Source organism: Apteryx mantelli, chromosome 1 (assembly GCF_036417845.1).
Source record: "Apteryx mantelli isolate bAptMan1 chromosome 1, bAptMan1.hap1, whole genome shotgun sequence".
Taxonomy (NCBI): domain Eukaryota; kingdom Metazoa; phylum Chordata; class Aves; order Apterygiformes; family Apterygidae; genus Apteryx; species Apteryx mantelli.
The window spans coordinates 164,582,923-164,603,477 of NC_089978.1; the positions used below are offsets into that span (position 1 = coordinate 164,582,923).

General features: G+C 47.8%; 2 protein-coding genes across 3 annotated transcripts; one reads left to right on the top strand and one right to left on the bottom strand.

The window, feature by feature from the left end:
* Positions 1 to 1,463: 1,463 nt before the first annotated feature.
* ANKRD54 (ankyrin repeat domain 54) lies at positions 1,464 to 9,494 on the bottom strand. 2 transcript variants are annotated; one of them, XM_013947091.2, is made up of 8 exons: positions 9,275 to 9,494; positions 8,854 to 8,901; positions 6,207 to 6,305; positions 5,594 to 5,665; positions 5,143 to 5,190; positions 4,895 to 5,019; positions 3,881 to 3,988; positions 1,464 to 3,224 (listed from the first exon to the last, which is right to left on the bottom strand). In XM_013947091.2, the coding sequence occupies exons 1-8, from the start codon at positions 9,492 to 9,494 to the stop codon at positions 3,150 to 3,152; spliced, it is 795 nt and encodes a 264-aa protein (XP_013802545.2). In that variant the 3' UTR covers positions 1,464 to 3,149. The 2 variants fall into 2 exon arrangements, with proteins under 2 accessions (XP_013802545.2, XP_067165734.1); XM_067309633.1 differs by lacking the exon at positions 9,275 to 9,494 and having other exon boundaries at positions 6,207 to 6,300; positions 8,854 to 8,885.
* Positions 9,495 to 9,966: 472 nt separating this feature from the next.
* On the top strand, positions 9,967 to 20,179 carry EIF3L (eukaryotic translation initiation factor 3 subunit L). Its single transcript, XM_067309657.1, has 13 exons — positions 9,967 to 10,084; positions 10,170 to 10,218; positions 10,353 to 10,563; positions 11,118 to 11,197; positions 11,490 to 11,551; positions 12,979 to 13,048; positions 13,702 to 13,775; positions 14,773 to 14,944; positions 15,202 to 15,356; positions 16,170 to 16,340; positions 17,338 to 17,835; positions 18,937 to 19,017; positions 19,933 to 20,179. Exons 1-13 carry the CDS (start codon positions 10,052 to 10,054, stop codon positions 19,969 to 19,971), a joined length of 1,695 nt encoding a protein of 564 aa, XP_067165758.1. The 5' UTR covers positions 9,967 to 10,051; the 3' UTR covers positions 19,972 to 20,179.
* Positions 20,180 to 20,555: the final 376 nt, after the last annotated feature.

A 20,555-nucleotide genomic window follows, 5' to 3' on the forward strand; every position in this document is an offset into this window, starting at 1 on the left:
GTGGCCCAGGGTGCAGGTGCAGGGGAAGAGCTGTGAGATGAGGCCAAAGACTCTAGGCCAGGAGCAGCAGCAGAAACAGATGGTGCCAGTGAACAGCTTCCAGCACAGTGTGAAGCCACACTCTCCTTCTCCCCTTGTAACCATTCCTTTCCCTCTTTCCTTCTCCAGCACTCAACCTTTTTTGAGACAGAGCTGCTGAGCATGGCAGGGTGGTCCAAGCATGACCAGCTGACACAAAAAAGCACAAGACTTTTCTCAGGACAGTGTCAAACAAGTGGCCTGGCTCTCCACAGCACAGTACTCCAATCCTGAGGGCAGAAAAGCAGAACTGACTACAGTGATTCCTACATGATGCATTTTTTCCCCCAGTGAAAATCAGATCCCATATTCTCTGTCTTATCTTGTGCTATCACTAAAGTAGCAGAAAAGCTTCCTACAACCCTGCTCTTTGCTTGCCTCAGTTCCTTGTGCCAGTCTTCAAGTGATTCCCAGCTCTGGCTCACCGCCCATCGAGGCAGCAGTGCTGCAAAAGAGGCAAGGTGGGTGCCTGCGGCTGGCTGAAGCACCCCTACCTTTCCATTCCAGGTGTGCAGACAGGAGCAGTTATGAAAAACTCCAACAACAGACAAAACAAGAGCCTGAAGAGCTGTGGACAACAACTTCATGTGTGTTCAGACTAAAATCTTAGCTCTGAACCCAGCTAAAGTGTATTCCTGGTTTTGAGGAAAGCTTCCAAGCTGCATCAAGTTTGCAGATAACATCTGCAACAGAGGTAACTACGGCTATAAAGAGAAGCTCAGCAGCCTGCTCTTTGGGTACCTTAATGGTCTCCTCAGCAACAAAGCTGTTGAGGGCAGAAGCAGTGACAGCCAGGCATAGATGGACACCAACACTAGGCCATGAAGAGGGGAAGAAGCAAGACAAGTAAAGGCTGGACGCAGAGTTCACCTACTCCTCAGATAGGGACCATCCTGCAAATTCTCTGTCCTGCCCAGGGGATGTCTTTCCCCAGCACCTCATCCCCTTGCTGTTTCTTCACAGCACAGCCATTTTATTTGGCAATGGGCAAGATACAAGAGTTAGCCACCTTCTCCCCACTACCTCCATATTTATGCTGGAGCACAGACTGGGAAGGCTGTGCTCTCCTCTTTGCAAAACATGTCTTCTGCCAGCTTGAAGCAACCCTGCTGAGATTCTCCTTCCTCTATTTTTATGGTTTCACAGCAACTAACTAGAGTTAAAGTTTGAATTTCTTGGCTGTGAGAGTGGGATCAGAAGGTGAGTCAGCAGCTAAGTACCTCAGTCTGCAAACAGACTGGTGTTTGAATTCAAACAACTTGATATTGTCATTTCTAATTTCAGTACCAGGTTTGAGAGCAGCAGTTACCAAGTTTGGTGCTGTGCCTGGGGCCTGGAACATATGTAAAGGAGAAGGAATGAGCTGAGGAGTTCAAAAAGGCTGACAGGATTTTATTGAAGTTCAAAATACAAAAAGGTCAGATTGTCTCCCACCCCCTCAGTATCCTTCCCATCCAGCACATCATAACGAAGCATCAGTATTCACAGTGACAGCTCCAGCCAAACCACAATATTGTTAGTCCCAACAGTGGCCTCCCAACACCCCAAGGACCAGCCCATTTAAAGCCATGCATGTTTCTGATATCTCAGCTTTGAACATGGAGGTCAAGTTAACTCTTTTCCTGGACAAGGAAAGGATCAGTCTTTAGACAACATGAGGCTAACTGACCTGATGGTCTCTGAAGAACGCTCTGAACTGTGGCTGTTACAAGATTAAGCTGAATCCTAAGAATGGGCACTCCAAACCTACAATTCCCAAGCTGTGGGATGGGTATCACTATCAGCACACCAAATCATTTGAGTGTGGTACACAGATGGGAACTCAGATTGCTACTAGGCATATTCTTGTCATCCTGCTGCCAGTTATGCCCTGCCTGCAAGATAGCACGGACCCCTGCTCCAAAACTAAGCTGCCTACATCTTCATTACTGATCTCAGTGGAGCAAAAGCAAGAGAGTAGCAATGGCAATTCTCTGCATCCGTCACAGCTGCATCACCTCAGGCTTCCAGCAGAGGTCATAGCTCTTTCCCCAAGCTGAACCTAAGAGCCTGGTACAGCCCATCTCCATGACAAGCAAGAAACACTGCATGGGTGTCAGCTCTGGGTTTGGTGCCACTATGGCAGCCATAAATCCATCTCCATCTCAGCCCAATAATATGGCTGAGTACATAACACCTCCTGTTGCCTGAAACCACCAGTAATGGGAAACAGAAAAGTCAGTTATGGTGGGGTTCTCTGCAAGTTGTAGATGTCTGCCTGAATCTGCACTAGGATTAAGCCACCCCCAAAACCATATCCTTGCATCAGGGCAGCTATTATTTGCTAACTGTCTACCTGGGTACTTCTCACAAGTATTTCACTGTAGTATTTAAGCACTAACTTGCAGCAGTGATTTAAAAAGTGGGGTCAGTGGAAGCTGATAGTCTAGTGATTAAAAGCTTTGTACCCCATTCATAACCAGATAAATTCTCTCCCCTCTGACTGTAGGCTCTGGGGAAGGTTAGGATTAAGCCTCTGCCCTTGTTTCTAAAGGCAGTATGTTTGCTCAGCTGCCAGAGTACAGCATTAAGTGTGTGTTATTCCCACCGCACAAAGCCTTCTGTTGTCCAAGGCTTCCACTCCCCACCCTGTGCAACTCTGTACTGCAATGGTGGCAAAAGAAGCCTATTCCAAGCAGATTTGTGATGCTGGTCAGCTGCTGAGGGCACTAGCCAGGACTGGTGACCACACATGGCTCCAGCCACCACCTACATTGAATTGAAGAGCTTAGGAGAAGGTGGAGTACCTCTGGAAGGGGCATCCTACTCAGCGCCATCTGATAAAAAGAGGAGCAACTCTTTTTTTCAAAAGTCTCAGCTGCAGCACTCTATTGTCCAAAGCTCACTGCCAGCCCATGAGGCAGCTGTGGCAGCAGCCACCAGGACAGTCTGAGCACCACCCAAAGAGTGGATCTGGCAGGAATGGCCAGTGGCAGCAACGTTCATTCAGCAGTCTAGGAAGCAGGCTTTAGCTTCCTCTTTTTCTCTCTAAGGCTTCTCCTTTCGGATCAGGGAGATGGCTTGGAAGCCTGTTACCTCTTCTCCATCTTCTGCATCTGCAGGCTGAGCGACGTGAAGCTGGCCAGGAGGTCTGTAACCTCATCCACCTGCCAGAAGAATAAAGTTGGCCATTAGCAGGGGAAAGCAGTTGTGCAGTTGTCCACCACCACATCAACTGCCATGTAGCAGAGGCACCAGGATCACTGGTAGTGCTCACAACAAGCTTACACTAGGACAAGATCCCTTCATTGTATAATCATGTAGGAGCGCTCCTGCTCAAGCAGGTCCTGGTCTGAATGCAAAGGAAGCTTCCCCTGCTTCCTCAGGACATCAATGCTTGACCTCCACCTCACACTATCTAGCCAGTCCTTAAAATGGAAGCATGTTGCTGCACTATCCAGAACTTAACACTGGTATCAAGGTTGCTTCCTCTAAGCCTGTTTCTGAGGGCCAGTCTTGTGTAGCAAAAACCAGGCCAGACTCCAAAGCAGCGCTGGGTCTGTGCTGCTTCCCGGCCTTAAAATGCCTGACCCTCAGCCCCTTTGATCTCCAGCTTCTCTGCTGAGCATACTAGCCACAGTGGTGCTTCCTCCCAAAGGAGTACCACAAGTCATCACATAACTTGGCTGCTTTAGCCCATGTGAGCAAGAACACATCCTCCGTAACTCTGTCTTCAATGTCACCTTGATCAAGCAGTTGAATTCTCCTGAATACAAAAGCCACAACACAAATAAGTGAGTCATAGTAACTCAGTGCTGCCTACCTGCTCTTTTGTGCTGGTCATCTGCAACTTGGAGCAGAGGTCATCCAGCTGTTCCTTTTGCTCATGCCTCCCCAGACGTTCCAGGTATTCCCTTAACATCTGGATAATCTGAAACAAACAGGCATTAAGAGGCAAACATCAGGCAGTTGTACCAGGGTGCAATGTTTCTACGGGAGAAGCAGTTGAACTGCCAAGCACAGCCTCGTGGTGTGGCAGAGTACGTGACCCCAAGAGAAGAACATGTGCAAAGCAACTGGCCAGTACCACCAGCAGCAGCAGAGCCCAGTGAGTCACCAGAGGAGTTGATCAGCCACAGACAGGCTAGTTGTGATCCTATGCCTGGTCAAAGAACGGGTAAGAGAGATAAGCCCAGCTGGAGAAGCACAAGTTCTAGGATTGCCTTGAAAGCACCAAGCTTTTCTTCATGGTCAGCTAGCTTCTCTCATTGTGAGTAGCAAGGACTTCCTACTCCATCAGGATCTGCTTCTGCACTGTGAAAATCAGATGGATGGCTCCTACAGTGAGGCCCACACCATGTGCATTTGTGATGCAGCACTGCAACTTGCTCCTGTCCCCCATGTCCCCGCATATTAGAAACAGCAGGGCAGCCTGCACTGGGATTTAGCAGCTGGAAATGCCCCATGAAGCATGTGCCCCTACTGAAACACATATGCCATAACTACAACTTCATGCTGCAGTCCCTCAAGCTGTCTGTCACAAGCAATCTATCTTACATAGTGGTTGAAGAAACAGTGGTCCATACAGCCTGAGAAGTAAGACATTCAATGCATCCTTGGCCTACCACAGCCAAGAGAGGTCCTGCAAAAATTCAGGGTAGTGGTTGGAAAAAGGAGGGTCTCTGAAAACAGAAGAAAAAGTCAAGCTTTCCCCAAAGCAGCTAAGAGCCTAGAGAGAGGTATTTAAAACAGCTGCCAAACGCTATTTGACCTAAAGGGTGCAGGAGACTGCCAGCAGCTGCACCACCTTACCAGAACATGTGAGTGTTTCTTTTACCTGTTTCACTTCAAGGCGTACGGCCTCCAGGCTGTGGGAGAGTCCTTCCTGCAGGATGTTAAGCTTTGATTTAGCCAGGTGCAGCGGGGTTCTGCCAGCTCGATCCAAGGCATCAACTCTGGCCCCTGGGAAATGCACAAGTAAGGACAGAAAGTGAGGTCTGTCTAAAGACTTAGCATCCCTGGGGAATATCAACAGGGGCAGGGCCAGGAAGGAATAGGCCATAATTGTTAAAGAGGAAGTGTTACCTCCGCGCAGCAGCGTGGTGATGACAGGAACGTGGTTTGTGCAGGCAGCTGGGGAGGGAAAACACAAGACACAACTCAGAGTGGTGCTAGCCCAAAACAAAGGAGTTTCTGCTCAGATGTGGAGGTTGCCGCTTCCCAAAGGGCTCTTTGTCATGGGAAAGAGGAACAGCCCAACTGTTAAGGGTAACCCTGTGGGCTGGAGCCTGGGTACTCTCTCTGGAGCATGTCTCTTGTTCCTTGGGGCTGTCAGAGGGAGGGAAATGGATTTTCCCTAACTCTGACCCTTAACCCTTCACAAGGAGTAAAGCTAATGAAATCCAAAGACTCCCTCCTAAGTCTTTAAAGCTGGGGATTGGCTACTATGATGCACGGGAGAGGAGGATGCAGAGGAAGAAAACAGCAGGGCAGGGTTCACCTTTCTGCATGCAAAGCTCACCTGCATGGCACTTACCCAAATGTAAGGGAGTGTTTCCCAGTCCATCTCTCTGGTTTGGGTCAGCCCCGTGGTCCAGAAGCAATTGCACTGGAAACAATGACACGGAACCATGTCAGTCCCTTCCCTTTGTCCAGCAGGTCAGGACCCATATGCCACAGTCCCTGATACCCACTCCTCAGTGGCGTAAGAAGCCTTGTTTGACAGTGCACAACTGCACCACAGGTCTACATGGCAGCCAGCAGGCTGCACCAGGGATGCTTCTATTCAGCTTAACAGCTTCCTCCCACAGACAGGGAACTGAGGTTTTGGCAGCAAATACAGAAGAAAATAGGACATATCTAAAGGACATATCTAAAAGTACCACTGCCACTGGGATCCCTGAGTGGAGGAACTGGGACTGAGGACATCCTTCCTTCTACACCAGTACAGCCCTAGAGCTGGGAGCTGCTGCTGCTGCTCCCACCTCAGCAAGAGGACTTGACAAGTCCCAGAGTTGGGATTCAGCTGACAACCTTACCACAGAAGACAAGGAATATAGCACTGTCATGTGCTGAAACAAAATAAAGCATTTTGTCTGAAATCTCTGCCGTGGAGAAGTCGGATCACAGATCGCTCCCTCCCCACTCACCAATGTGATCGTTGCCATTGCAGGAGGCAAAGTGCAGGGCTGTCCGGCCTTTGTCGTCTGCAGCACAGGGGTCAGTTCCATCCTCCAAGAGTTGCTGCACTGACAGCACCAAGGAAGAGAAGAAAGCACATAAGTTGAAGGGGCACCTGATTAGAAGGGGTAATGTTCCCACTCATCCACACATAGATACATACTCTGCCAGCTGTCAAGTAACTCAGATTGAGCCAGCTCCTGCAGGCATTCTGGCCGAGCAAAACTAGCCTAGACAATGTGCTCTCCACCCTCAGTGGGACCCTGTTACAGTTCCCATTGGCTTACATGCATTACCATAAAACACAAGCTGTAATGGCTGAGGCTGAAGATCTATCTAACCAAGCATTCAGGCTCCAAGACAATCAGCAGCAAATGTCTATGGAAGCGCATAAGAAGAGTGCAAGGATATGGGACTGTATCTCACAGCCTTTAGTCACCTGCATTTCAGTCAGAATTAAAATCCTGCACTTAATAGCCCTCAACAGGCTTTCTCCATGTATTTGTGCAGTTAGTTTCTGAGAGCCTGCGTAAACTTTTTACATCAATGTGTACCTCTGGTGAGGAGTTTCACAGTGTAACTCCATCCTGTGAGAACAAACACCTCCTCTTGTCTGTTTTGAACATGCCACTTCCTGGTTTCATCTGAAACCCCAAGGTTTGTTTTTTTTCCTCTATACTAATGGTGACTACTGATCGGGAAGCAGGCAGGTGAGTGCACTGACATGCAAACAGCAGTGCAAACATACCCATAGGGAACGATGTATTCAAATGAGCGAGTGAACAGCCCTAGCAGTCCTGTCTAGAAGCTCTATCATCATTTTCTCCCATTTGTTCCCCCTGATCTTCCACCTAGCTACTTCTTCAATGCCACCACAAGCCCTGCTTGTAATCAGAGCTGTCTATCTTTCTCAGATAAGAAAGAAAAACCTGCTCACACAAAGGCAGAGGAAGCAGTATGACTCTCCAGTACTGGATACTACGGAGGCAGAGACTAGTAAGGTCTGAAAAGACTTTTAAGTAACTAAGAGTAGCATCTACAGCAACATGTGCAAGTGCAACTGTAAGGGCTATTGCTCCTGATGTTTTGAGATTTTTCTCATATGGTAATCAGTGCGCAAAGTAAAGCTCCTCTTGTAGCTATTAAAAATACTGACAGATTTGCTATATTTTGAGATCTTTATAGCATATCCTGTAGCAGTCAGAGCTGGCCAGTGTTAGAGAAAAGATACCAGATAGCTCAGACAACTGAAAGTTACCATTCTCCTGAGTTTCCAGAGCTAGAATTATGGTCACATTTGAATTTCTTCCTCTATGCCTACAGCAAGGATCATCTTAAAATGTTGTACAGAAGTGAAAGTCACATCTGAAAAGATGGAAGTGGCTAAAAGGGGGATGTTTGACACCCCAGACAGAAGACAGGGATAGAAACTGATAGTCCCACCAGACGGAATCATTAATGGGGAATGCTTGACCTAGTCCTTCCCTGAAACCAGCAGGAAACAATGGGACTTCTCCCACCCTCACCAACTTACAAGTGAACACTTGGTGCCATCACACAAAAGAGCAAAGATTTTTACTTGTTGATGAATGATAAATTCATCATCAGATACTTCTTCAAGTTGTTGAGTAGACAAAACACAGCAGGATTATTAACAGGGGAATCTGTGTATCACATACAGGTGTTAAACTCTAAACTGATAGAAACAAAAAAACTCATAGAGTATGATTTTTTCAGTCTTCTTCTTGACTCAGTGACTGATGCCATGTCATGTACTTCCTGTACTGACAGAGCTCAAAGCTGACTGATCTGTCAGTTCACAAAACAAGGTGTTTGACAGCATGGCTGGCACTGTGTGTTCTCACTCCTCTTGCTTATTCTTGTCCCTTCAATATCCCAGTAGAAACATAGAGAGGGAGGGTTAGCTGGAGGGTGAAGCATGACAGAGAACCCAACTGTCCTAATATATCAGGAGTTTCTACAAGTCAAATCATTTCCCAATTCGTTTCACAGCAGGAACAGTTAGGCCAGTAAACTGAGGAACAGTAAAACCTAAGAGGGACAACATAAGAGGCCAATACTGTAAGACGATCTTGCCACTGAATGCTTTGTATCAGAACCCAACTACCTAACAATCTATAATGTAAAAGGGTAGTCAGAGTCTCACAGAGGCTATAAGCCTTGTCTGAAGTCAGTGTGAGAGGCAGACAAAGAGGCCAGTGCTGATCCTTGTTATGACCTACTGGGCCACGTTATCTCAAAATACGGCTTGTATAACCATAACTTTTTCTTCTTCCGAAAATAATACTTTTTTGCTGCTTACAGTAGGGCAGAAGTTATATACCAGAAGAGCCGGAATAAAAGTGGAGTGCTGATTTAGGGCAATCAGACAACTAACACAATGAACCAGACAGTGAAAAAGTGAATGTTACAATCAGCCTCACTCTGCTCAGAGAACAGAACAAGACTTCAGAAAAGCAGTTTCTAGATTTACAGCTTCCAAAGCACCATTTCTAAAAACCAGCTGCATTTTTTTCCTCCTCTTCTAAAATAAAGATCCTGGACAAAATTGCCCTTCCAGCATGAGATGTGAAGTAGGACTGGCAGAAGTCTCACCTGTGTCCAAGTCATTGCCATTGGCAGCTTCACGCAGTTTTTTCAGAGCTAGGGAGAAAAGAAGGCAATTACTGGAAAGCACAGAAGAAAGAGGAGCATTTCCCTACTGAAACATCCCTGCTTTCTCCTGAGGCTGGCCATGGCCCTCTCGCTGCTGGCAGGACCTCCCACTGCAGGGAGCGAGGGTACTTTCCCAAGCCCCTCAGCATGCAGAGCCCACCTCCTGCCAGAGGCCACGCACAGGCAACCCGAAGCTTTACCGGCCTCGCACAGGCTCCCTGCCTCCGAGGCTCCGGTTACCGGCCCCAGCCGAGCCAACCCGCTCTCATTACCCTCGCCGAGGCCTGAGGGACAGCACGGCTCGGCTGCCCTCCTGCCCCCAGCGCGGGGCCTCCCTCGGGGCCATGCCGCCTCCACTCACCGTGGCTCTCCTTGCCCGTAGGCCCCAGCCTGCGGTGGAGGCGGGCGGCCCTGCGCAGGCGGCGCGCCGGGATCTTGCCCGCGGGCTCCTCCCGCTGCCATAGGACGTGCAAGTAACCGAGGGGTGCGCCGGGCGCCGGCCCCAGCGCCGGCCCCGCCGCCGCCGCCGGCCCCGCGCCGGGCTCCGCCGCGCCGCCGCCGCCGCCGCCGCCGCCTTCCATCCCCCGCACGGACCGGGCCGGGTCGGACCAGGCCGCGACCAAGGAGGGCGGGGCTCGTCGCTATAGCAGCGGGGCGGGGGCACGCGGGCTGCGTCCACTCAGCCAATGGGAGGCACTGGGCTCCGGAGGGCGCAGCCAATGGGGAGGGAGAAGGGGATGCGTTGAAGGAAGGTGAGGGGGGGAGGCGGAGGCCGCGCACAGGAAGGGCTGACGGGCAGGCACTTTCTCCAATCAGAGCGAAGAGGCTGGCCTGAGGCCGCACCCAGCCAACCGCAGCTCCGGAGACTGAGGATAGGCGGCTGTTTCAGCGAATGGAAGAGCGTAGTGGTGCAGCCGCTCCGCGGGGGCGGGGCCGAGGCGGGAGGTCGGGAGCCAGTTCCAGGAGCAGCCAGCGGCTGGCGCTGCTGCCCCGCCCCTTTCCTCCGCCATAGCCGCCCCCGCCCTTCCCGGCCGTCAGCCCTTGCTCTGCTCCGCTCCGCCCCTTCCGACTGGGCTCGCGTTGCCGCCCGGAGCCCTTTCCGCTCCGCTCCGCGCCGCGCCGCGCCGCCCCGCGCGCCATGGCCTACCCGGGGGAGGACTACGACACCGAGGTGGGCGGCCGGGGCCCGGGCGGCCCGGGGCGGTGGGGGCGCGCCTGGGCTCCCCGCGCTCACTCTCTGCCCTCTTTCTCCACAGGCCGCCTACGACCCCTACGCCTACTCCAACGACTATGACATGCACACGGGTGAGTGCCGGCCCGGCGGCCTGCGCGGGGCCTCGGCCTCGCCTCTCGGCTGCTCGGGGAGGCCGTGGGCCCGGCGGCGGCGCGGGGCTGGGCCGGGCAGCCGCTGCCGCCTCACTGCTCTTCTCTCCCCTCAGGAGACCCGAAGCAGGACCTGGCCTACGAGCGGCAGTACGAGCAGCAGACCTACCAGGTGATCCCCGAGGTGATCAAGAACTTCATTCAGTATTTTCACAAAACCGTGTCGGATCTCATCGACCAGAAGGTGTACGAGCTCCAGGCCAGCCGCGTTTCCAGCGACGTCATTGACCAGAAGGTGTATGAGATCCAGGATATCTATGAGAACAGGTGTGAAGCTATCCTTCCCACAGGGGGGTTACTCTTTAAGCTGTGTCAAGAGCAAACCTGCTCTTCAAGGGAGCACTGACATGTTGTTTTGACCCAGCAAAAACACAGCCTGAGCTTTGATTTGATCCTGAGAAAGAGTAGCTACTTCTAGGCCATTAGTCTAGCATAAGTCTGGGTGAGTAGTGACCTATCTAAAAGAGAATATCTGTCCTGTTCCTAAGGGGCAGGCAGCAAAAAGTGACCCCAGTAGCACTAATTAGACAGTTTGCAAGAAGCCTTTGGGGTGGCATTGTTGTATCTGTTTTCTCCTTCTTGTGTCTGTGTTACCTTATCATAAAGGGTATATGGGAGTAACGTATGTGACAGTTCTGTGCTTCAGGGATAAACTAAAAGTTTAGCTGCTTAGTCTGGCATTCTCATTCTTTGCTTCAATACTGGACTTACTAAAAGGGGATGGTGTTGTTCTTTCATCAAGTCTAAGTCCTCCGTGTTGTGATCTCCATCTTGCTGACACCAAGAAATGATTTCTAATACCACATGTGTCTGTCTTGTAGCTGGACAAAGCTGACTGAAAGGTTTTTTAAGAATACCCCATGGCCAGAGGCAGAAGCTATTGCCCCACAGGTTGGAAATGGTAAGTATTTCTTTTCCTTTCCTTTTACTTTTTGAAGGAAGAAGAAACATAAATCACATTTGATATATGAGAGAGCAGGTAGGTGTACAATGTTGCTGCTTCCTGAGCCAGGGATTTTTGTTACTGTGGCAACTTCTTAAATAGATGCTTGGCAAGAAGTCCGAACTGAAAGAAGTGTCCTTTCATGCCTTCCTTTCTTACTGTGGCAGTAAGAATACCACCAGTGTATTTGAGATATCCAGTTGCCTGGGCCTTGTGCCTTGCTGATGTCCAGTTCTGTCATGTTTTCCAGATGCTGTTTTCCTGATCCTATACAAGGAGCTGTATTATAGACACATCTATGCGAAAGTCAGCGTGAGTGTTTGTCCTTTGTCTACCTATCAGTTATATGCTGCCTTCTCTTTACCATATCTTGCCAAGCCTTGCTGCTACTGTAACATCAGTGATTCTGCAATTTTTGCAAAAGAAGATTGGATATGCTTATGAGCTATATTGTCAAGTTGTTTTTAGGGAAGCTTTAAACTTCTTGCATTTTGTTAATTTAGTAAGAATTCACTGATTATTGAAAAACAAGACAACTGTCTTTCTGAGGCTTGTTATGTGTCTCCTCAGACTTGGTTGTAAAGAGTGTAAAGTCTTCCATGATAGCTTATATGACTAAGAAAACCTGGTCTGTGTTTTGAGGAGGCTATTATATGAAAGTTTTATGTCGCTAACACCAAATGTTGTGGTTAGTGAGTTAGGGAAGAAAGAAATGTTGGAAATTAAGTGAATTTTCTTCTTGATAGAGCTGTAATTGTGAGACCTGTAGATAGATCAGATTTTGTGTGTCATTTTGTGGCTTGTTATTTGTACTTCAAAGTAGCAGGTGGGTGAGAGGGGATGCCACAAGAGGAGGCTACATTATTTGTGAGTGAAAAACACATGGCTTCAGAATGCCTTTTGGAGAGGGAAACATGGGCACCCTAAAAGAAACAGGAGGAATAATGTTCTTAAAAAAAACCAACCAAACAAAAAAAAACAAACTAATGCTTTTTTTTTTTTTAAAGCTAACTTTTAAGCTAATTTGAAGTCAAGGGGAAAATCAAAGTAGTTCATGGTTGTTTGAGGAAAGAAGCTGAACAGATGTGTGATTTATGGATTAGATGAGTAATAACTGCAGTTTTGGTGTGGACAAGAGGGTGGAGAAACAGGGACTTCAAAAAGGCTGCTCTGTTAACCTGACTCCAAGCCAGGCTTTAACAGGAGAGACTGGATTCTGGAGCTGTGCTGTTAATAGTTCTCAGACTGCCCTCGAGTGTCTCCAGGTGAAAAAAAGAAGACGACTCTGGAAAGTGTGATTCCTTAACGTGTTTACTTGTCTTTCAAAGTGTTTGGAACTATTGTCTCAAAGCAGAATTGTCAAGATTTGTTAAGGCTTCCCATGAGAGGAGAAGGACAGAAAGCTGTGGAAGGTAATAAGTTCTTGAGGCTGGACAGCAGTGAGGAGGACAAGGAAAGATAAGGCATCCCATTCACAGGAGGTTTGAATGCTTGATTGTATTAGAAGGAGCTGCCTGCACATGGAAAGTCAGATCTGTTCTACTGGACAAGAGTGATGTAATCTCAGGTTTTCTGGGTGGTGCTGGTGGGCCTGGTTGAACATCAGGGTATTGGCTCTAACATTACTGGAAGAGAACCTCTGCTGATGTGACTGTTGTCTGTCCTTCATATGCTGTTACCCATGAGTTTATTTCTGCTGTGTCTGAAACTAAACAGATTGTATTGACTTCTCATTGCAGGGGGGACCTACTCTGGAGCAGAGATTTGAGTCCTATTACAACTATTGCAATCTCTTCAACTACATTCTCAGTGAGTCACTGCAATTCATTTTCAGTTTGTGAATTTTGGAGAGTAAGAGTGTGCAGGATGGAGAGGGGGTTGAAAAAGAACTCTAACACGTTCGTTTATAGATCATATACGGGGAAGCAGTCTGTGAGTTTTCTGTTTGTTTGAGATTGTTGAAGGAAGAGCGCTTAACATTATGCTTTTAAAATCACAAAAAATCCTAATACTTCCAGTATTTTCTGAAATATTTTTAAAAAATAAACTTATGTACCTTCCTGTCTTGATGAGGATTGGCAAAAGGAAATACTTTACTTATCCTTATTAAAAAAGAAAATGAGGCTGTAAGTTAAGAAAAATCTGCTGCAGCATTTCACAGCTATTTACAGTTGCCGACTCCCCTTGGGACAAATTTAAATGTTGTTGACTTCCTGCCACTCTTCTCACAGAGAATAGATCGGTGAGGATAACCCTTTAGAATCTCTGCAGCTTCTGAGAGTCACTGCTGCTGAGTGGTCCCACTCCAGAGATTATCCCCCTACACTCATATGCTTTAAGAATGGAGATAGTCAGAGCTGCATATCACCTCCCTGCTGAAGGCTTCATCCATCTGATGCCTGCTACTGTTATTCTTGCTCAAGGTATTATGCCTCTCATCTATTATTTATGTTCTTCTACAGATGCTGATGGTCCAGCTCCTCTGGAACTGCCCAACCAGTGGCTCTGGGATATCATTGATGAATTCATATACCAGGTATATGACTGTATGACTGGGCCATTTTGGGGTGGCCTTGCGTCTGTTAGGGCTATTGAATTTTCTGTCTTTCCCCTCTCTGTGATTCTTGTAGCTAGGGTATCATTGTAGGTTGATAAATTTTTGATGGGCGCTGTTATTAACGAGTCGCCAGGTAGCTGAAGTAGTTGTAGATTTGCAGTTTAAGTTACTGGGCGCTGTTTGAGGAGTCCTGGGCCACTATTGACATTTTTATTTCAGTTCTTGTATACTGGATTTTTTTTTTTTTTAACTCCATTTCTGCCTGACTTTTGCAAAGCAGCCTGACTGAAATCTGCTATAATCACAAAGACCTTATTAAGATACTTGTTCACACTAGTTTTATTGTGTTCTATGGTTTTACTCTGGCTTTATATTTCTTAGTCACTAGGGCCTTTATGCTTTCACTGAGAGATTACTGTCCTTATTTGAAATAATCTACAGTCTGAGATTTTGATGTTAGGAAATATTTTTCCACTTACTGTTCTGAGTGCAGTAATTCAGATCTTAAATGTTATTGTTTTTCTCTATAAATTCCCTTCTCTATAACTTTTATCATAGAGGTGCCTGGAATTCCTCACAGTATCTCGAGTGCAGTCTTCTCAAACTTATGTAGAAAGAGATGTGTGCATATGCAGATACATCATATTTACTTGGTGACTCTCTTTGCTACCTCTTCAGACATCAAATTTATGCCTAGTTGCCTGGCCTAGTTGTCTAGAGATTCTTCACATCTTGGTTCTGTTCTTTGGCCTTTTCCCTCAGGTTGTCTCTGCACTTTATCAAATTTTCCCTAGTCACTTTAATGCTGGTATATTTGCCTTCTTGATTGCCAGGTGATCTCAAATTAAACTCTTTGATGTGACCTGTAGTTTATCGTACTGCATTTGCATGATCAACTTATGAGCCTAGTGCACTTAGATGAACATTTCCACGCTAGCTTCTCATCAGCAAATGTCTCCTTTTCTTTTTCCCACAGTTTCAGTCCTTCAGCCAGTACCGCTGCAAGACAGCTAAGAAGTCTGAAGAAGAAATTGATTTCCTTCGTTCCAATCCCAAGATCTGGAATGTCCACAGCGTCCTTAATGTGCTGCACTCTCTGGTGGACAAATCCAACATCAACCGACAGCTGGAGGTCTATACTAGTGGAGGTGAGCTAGCTGTGTGATACCAGGCCAGACTGGTGTCTGTTCTGCCTTGCTTTGATTTGACCGAGCTCTGGCTTTCTTTGGGAGCTGAGTCAAACCCTTAGTGGATGTGTTGTTGGGAAGAGGGCTATCTTGGCCTTATTATTTGAGATATGTTGATGATTACACTTGAGGTCTTGCTCCCTTTGCCTGTGAGCGCAGAGGTATTGGGAGGGAAGCTTGTTCCTTTAGAGGAGAGCATCATGGGTCTTTATTTCTAGGTGATCCCGAAAGCGTGGCTGGAGAATATGGTCGCCACTCCCTCTACAAGATGTTGGGTTATTTCAGTCTGGTTGGTCTGCTGCGTCTGCACTCTCTGCTAGGGGATTACTACCAAGCTATCAAGGTTCTTGAGAACATCGAGCTTAACAAGAAGGTAATAACACATGTTGTAAAACTTTCCTTTGCAGTTTCTCAAGTGCCTTTGTTCAAATATGCTCCTGAAAGATTGCCATAATGAATCTTCCAACTGACGAGCAGTTTTTAGCTGTTGTAGGTATAAGGAACTTGTTTGTAGGAGGAGCTGGAAGAAGTGTCTAGTTCCATTTTCATGCATGTTGAACACAGCTGGAGCTTTTACACTTAAATCAAGCCATATGATGGCTTGTTGCAATGCCTACTGCTGTTGTAGTACATATGGCTAACTTTTTAGGAGGTTTGTTTGCAAGAGGCAACTTTCTTATAAGGGATATTATTTGAACTATAAGTGTTAACAGTAGTAGCTGGATACGTTGTTCCTATCTTAGTTAATGGCTCCTTTCTGTATTCCTGACCCGCTTGTTCTCACTATGCCCACTCTCACTTTATAAGTGCTCTCCCTAGAGTTGGGTGACTTGTGATGATAGTGGCTATCAAAAGTCCAGCTGCAACAGAGGTTGGCACAGGGCATGGACTGAAATAGAGGAAAAGGGAAACAAGACTGAGCAAAGCAATATTAGGCACAGTGCAGGAGTCCTCTGCTTGCAAGAAGCTGGAACTGGAAAACACAGGAATTGGGATGATCAACTAAACAGCAAGGAAGCTGTTGCAGGGAAGAGTGGGAGGTGAGATATTCTGCAGTGACCCTCTCCCTTCTATATGTGGGACTGGAATGGATGCAGAGCCAGCTGGCTTCTGGGTAATGAGCTGTGCAGGTCAAAGGTGATTATCCCCCTTCTAACGTAGCATTGTTAACGTCCATCCTTCTCAGAGCATGTACTCTCGGGTGCCTGAGTGCCAGGTGACCACCTACTACTACGTGGGCTTTGCATACCTTATGATGCGGCGTTACCAGGATGCTATCCGTGTCTTTGCCAACATCCTCCTCTACATCCAGAGGACCAAGAGCATGTTTCAGAGGACGACCTACAAGTACGAGATGGTAAGAGCTAGAAAAGGCCTAGGCTTCCCAGAAAGAAAGGCTGCTGCCTTCTTTCCTGTCTCCTCTGTCATCTGATAACCTACATCTAATAGTCCACCCTTATCTTCCTGGACTGTGCTGCTAATGGTGGCTAGGGGTGCTATGAACTTCTTTGCCATGTGTGACAATATTTTTTCCTGGTTGTTTTACTAGTTCCTTCGGTTGTTACACATGCTCAATTGCTCCCATTCCATCTGGACTTTCACTCTGGGCAACTTTGTTAATGAATATCAGCTGCCAGTGATCTCGTCAGTGCTTCTGCAGACTCGGTCCTAGTCCTAGTCCAGTCCTGCATTTCAGCCTACTTCCATTGTCAAATGTTTTACAGACTGTTTAAACTCAGCGTGACTAAAACAAAGCTCCTATCTCTTTCCACTTAAGCCGTCTTTGATGTCCATTTATCCCCTGCTCCTGCTGTCTCCTCTTCATCCTTATAATTCATTTCTAACTCCTTGCATAGCCAAATCCTGCAGTTCCTAATTCCATGACACTTAAAAATTTCATATGTCTGTTTTAGCCATTCAGGTGTCTGTTTCATCCCACACTCAGATTTTCTTAGTCTTTTCCTCAATGGCCTCCCTGATAACTGTTCCTTGCCAAGTCTGTTTAGGACATGGCTGTTAAATTGTCTGCCTTCCCTGCATCTAATCCTCTGCCCTTTTTTGCACTGAAGCAGTCTAACCTGCTTCTGCCTTTCCAGATTCTGTATGGCTATGGATTCATTCACTCCACTGTCCTTCCCTCTTCTCCAGCATTCTTTTTGACTAAGAATAGCCTTGATACTCGTTCATCTGCTTTGCTCAGAACTGCTGCTGCTTTGCGTTGTCTCCCTTGAGCATCGGGACCGTCCATGCTCTGGGTAAAGGGTCTGTCTCTGAAAAATGCAGCTCCCAGCTCTTTGCTGCACCATAAAGCTTGAGCACGTTGACTAGTTAACAGGTTCTCCTCTCTGTCTCAGATTAACAAGCAGAATGAGCAGATGCATGCACTCCTGGCCATCGCCCTCACCATGTACCCCATGCGCATAGATGAAAGCATTCATCTGCAGCTGCGAGAGAAATACGGGGATAAGATGCTGCGCATGCAGAAGGGTGACGCACAAGTCTATGAAGAGCTCTTTAGTTATGCTTGCCCCAAGTTCCTCTCTCCTGTGGTGCCCAACTACGACAATGTGCACCCCAACTACCACAAGGAGCCCTTCCTGCAGCAGCTCAAGGTCTTTGCTGATGAGGTTCAGCAGCAGGCCCAGCTCTCCACCATCCGTAGCTTTCTCAAACTCTACACCACCATGCCTGTGGCTAAACTGGCTGGCTTCTTGGACCTCACCGAGCAGGAGTTTCGCATCCAGCTGCTTGTTTTCAAGCACAAGATGAAGAACCTGGTGTGGACCAGTGGCATCTCCGCCCTGGATGGGGAGTTCCAGTCTGCCTCTGAGGTAGACTTCTATATTGACAAGGTTAGTATCTGCTCCTTACCAGCCTCTACCTCCACCCAGGAAGCTCTGGAAGTGACAACACCAGGTTTGGGTACAGTCTGTGGGAAACATCCCTTCTCTCTTTGCCACATGAAGGGTTTGGCTGCCCCCGATGAAGCTGTAGCCCTGTTTAATGAGTGTCAATGGATGAGCAGTGATAGGATAATGCAGGCAGCTATGACAGTCATTGCAGCCAGGAAAAAAAGGTCCTAAATATCTTCCCCTAGGCTGAGGGAGCCATTTGTCTGTCACTGCTCTCAGGAAATGATAGTTGGGTGACAGGTTGTGCTGTCAGTGTGTCAGCTGGAATTGTCAGCTTTGTAGGTCTCTACCACATCCCTCCTTTGCTTGACAAATGGGGCGTCTCAACTGGCCATGTTGTGGCTGCATTTTTCACTGGAGCAGCATTTGGCCCTGTCTGATCTGCTAGGAACCTAAACTCAAGATATGGTCCAGTCACCCGCCTGCTCTTAGAGCTCGGGGCAGTGTAGAAGGCTGCAGAAAAGTCTTTTAGGATGTCGTCTTTCATTCTTCAAAGAGGATAGCAGCAGCAGCCGCCACTAGGTTTCTTGCTGTCTGCCAGACAAGGAGAACCAGTTATTCCAGGCTTGTGGTCCTTAGAGCAGACCTCTTCCTGCAAGGCCTTATTCATGCTTTGTCTTCCCTGTTCTCATGAACCAAACTGACTTGCAACTGACTGACTTGCACTGCAAGCCTAGCTCTCCTAGTAGACAGCACTCCTCTTACTTGTCAGTAGAAGGAAGCAGAGCGTAAATCAAGGCTGACAAAGTTTGGCCTAGGGACTGTCAGACTGCTGCAAAGGGGGCTGAACTTAGGTGGAGAAACTAAGAACACGAGAGGTGAATACAGTTTGAATTTGGGACCCATCACAGGCAAGGGTAAAGGGAAGGCAGTCCAAAGGGAACGAAATGAGGTTGCTCTGGGACTAGTGCAGGTCAGGCATGTGCTTGATGCTGAATCAGGGCTGGAGTGAAGCCCCTTTCGTTGCTCCTCCCATTGACCCAGGTTCTGTCTCCCTGCTAGCCATGTCCATTTCCTGACTTTAGGCTGTTCCCTCCACAGGACATGATCCACATTGCGGACACAAAGGTTGCTCGACGCTATGGGGACTTCTTCATCCGCCAGATCCACAAGTTTGAGGAGGTGAGGCCAGGACAGGAGAATCGTGTGGCTCTGTAGGAGATGTGGGGGAAGCATTGGGCTCTGCAGGGCCTGGAGGAGGAGTGGGGGTGCAAGACAGTCAGCTGTGCAGTGCCTCATACAGGCACTGACCAAAGGCAGGTGGTCTAAGCAGCAGCTCGTGGCCTTTGAGGAATGCTAAGTTCTTGCATGAGAGACATTCATCCAGCTGAGCCACAGTGAAAAAGGAGAAGGGTTTTTACGGTCTAAGGGTGCTGATAATGGGAGCAAGACTCCCTCCCTTGCTGGGTGAAAAGGGAGGCAACTTCTAACCACCCTCTGGCTGTTGGCCTGTGTCAGGTTCTCTTCCCACACGATTCTGGTGTGGTCTGTGGCTCCCTTGTCAGGGCTCTGTTGTCTCTAGATAGGTGTGGCGTTCCTATCAGTAACGGGATCAAAATCACATCACTACCCTCATAACTAAGGCTGTGGAAAGTGGCCATAAAAGTTTCTGGGGCACCAGCAACTTCAGCCTTGTGCTCAGCCAGGAGGCAAATCTCTGCGTCTGCCACTGCTCTGCTCTCCCAGCAGAGGCTGCTGCAGGCCGGAAGTTTCTGCAGCAAAATCCTGAGACATGGGGATGTGAGCAGTACCTCACTAAGGTGAGGTACACCCTGTTATTAAACACCCTGTTATTCTTCCTCTGCTAAATGTTGGTACCGTCTCCCCAGGTCTTCCTCTGCTTTCTTGGGGAGGAGGAGGGAGTTCTACTGGTTCCCCTCCTACCTCACACACTGTCTGCACCTTCATGAGAGCCCTTTCGTAAATGAGCTGGAGAGCAAGAAGCAGAAGCATTGGATTAAGACTGGGGGGCAGGGGGAACAGTACTGTATGTCAATTGTTGTGTATTTTTCTGACTGCCGCTTTCTTTAATTACAGCTGAATCGAACCTTGAAGAAGATGGGCCAGAGACCCTAAAACAGTGGATGCAATGATCAGGCTGAACAGAGAAGTGGGTGGGAGAGATTATTCCCTTTGCTGTGAGGGAGGGGAACTCAGGATTCCAGCACTTCTGGAATCTCCTGTGGCTCTGAAGGTTTTTATACTTAAATAAGCAGACTCGTTTGGCTCAAACTATCCTGCAAAGGACAAGACATCTAATAAATGAGTAAAGTTTTCCTGGTGAGCATTCAGTATCTGATGTATTCATTTTTTCTCCTTTGTGGAAGAACACAATTGCATCTGGAGACATGGGCAGCTAACTGCTGTTTGGTTTATGCTCTATTTGGCCTATATTGTTGCAGGTAACAGTGGGAAACAGATCTGTTTCCATACTCTGTAAGGGTCTGCACACAATGAACAAGGGAGACTGCAGGACTGATTAACAGGGAGAATGTGAGAAGTTCCACAACATTTCCACAGCATATGGAAAGAGATGCAAGCCAATGTTAATTCTTTTAGCTATTGCCCCACCTTGAATTAAACCTGAGTTGTAGTTGCCTTCTTAAAGGTTGAATTTTTGTCTCCTCTACCACCACCACCTTTTTTTGCTGCTGTTGGAG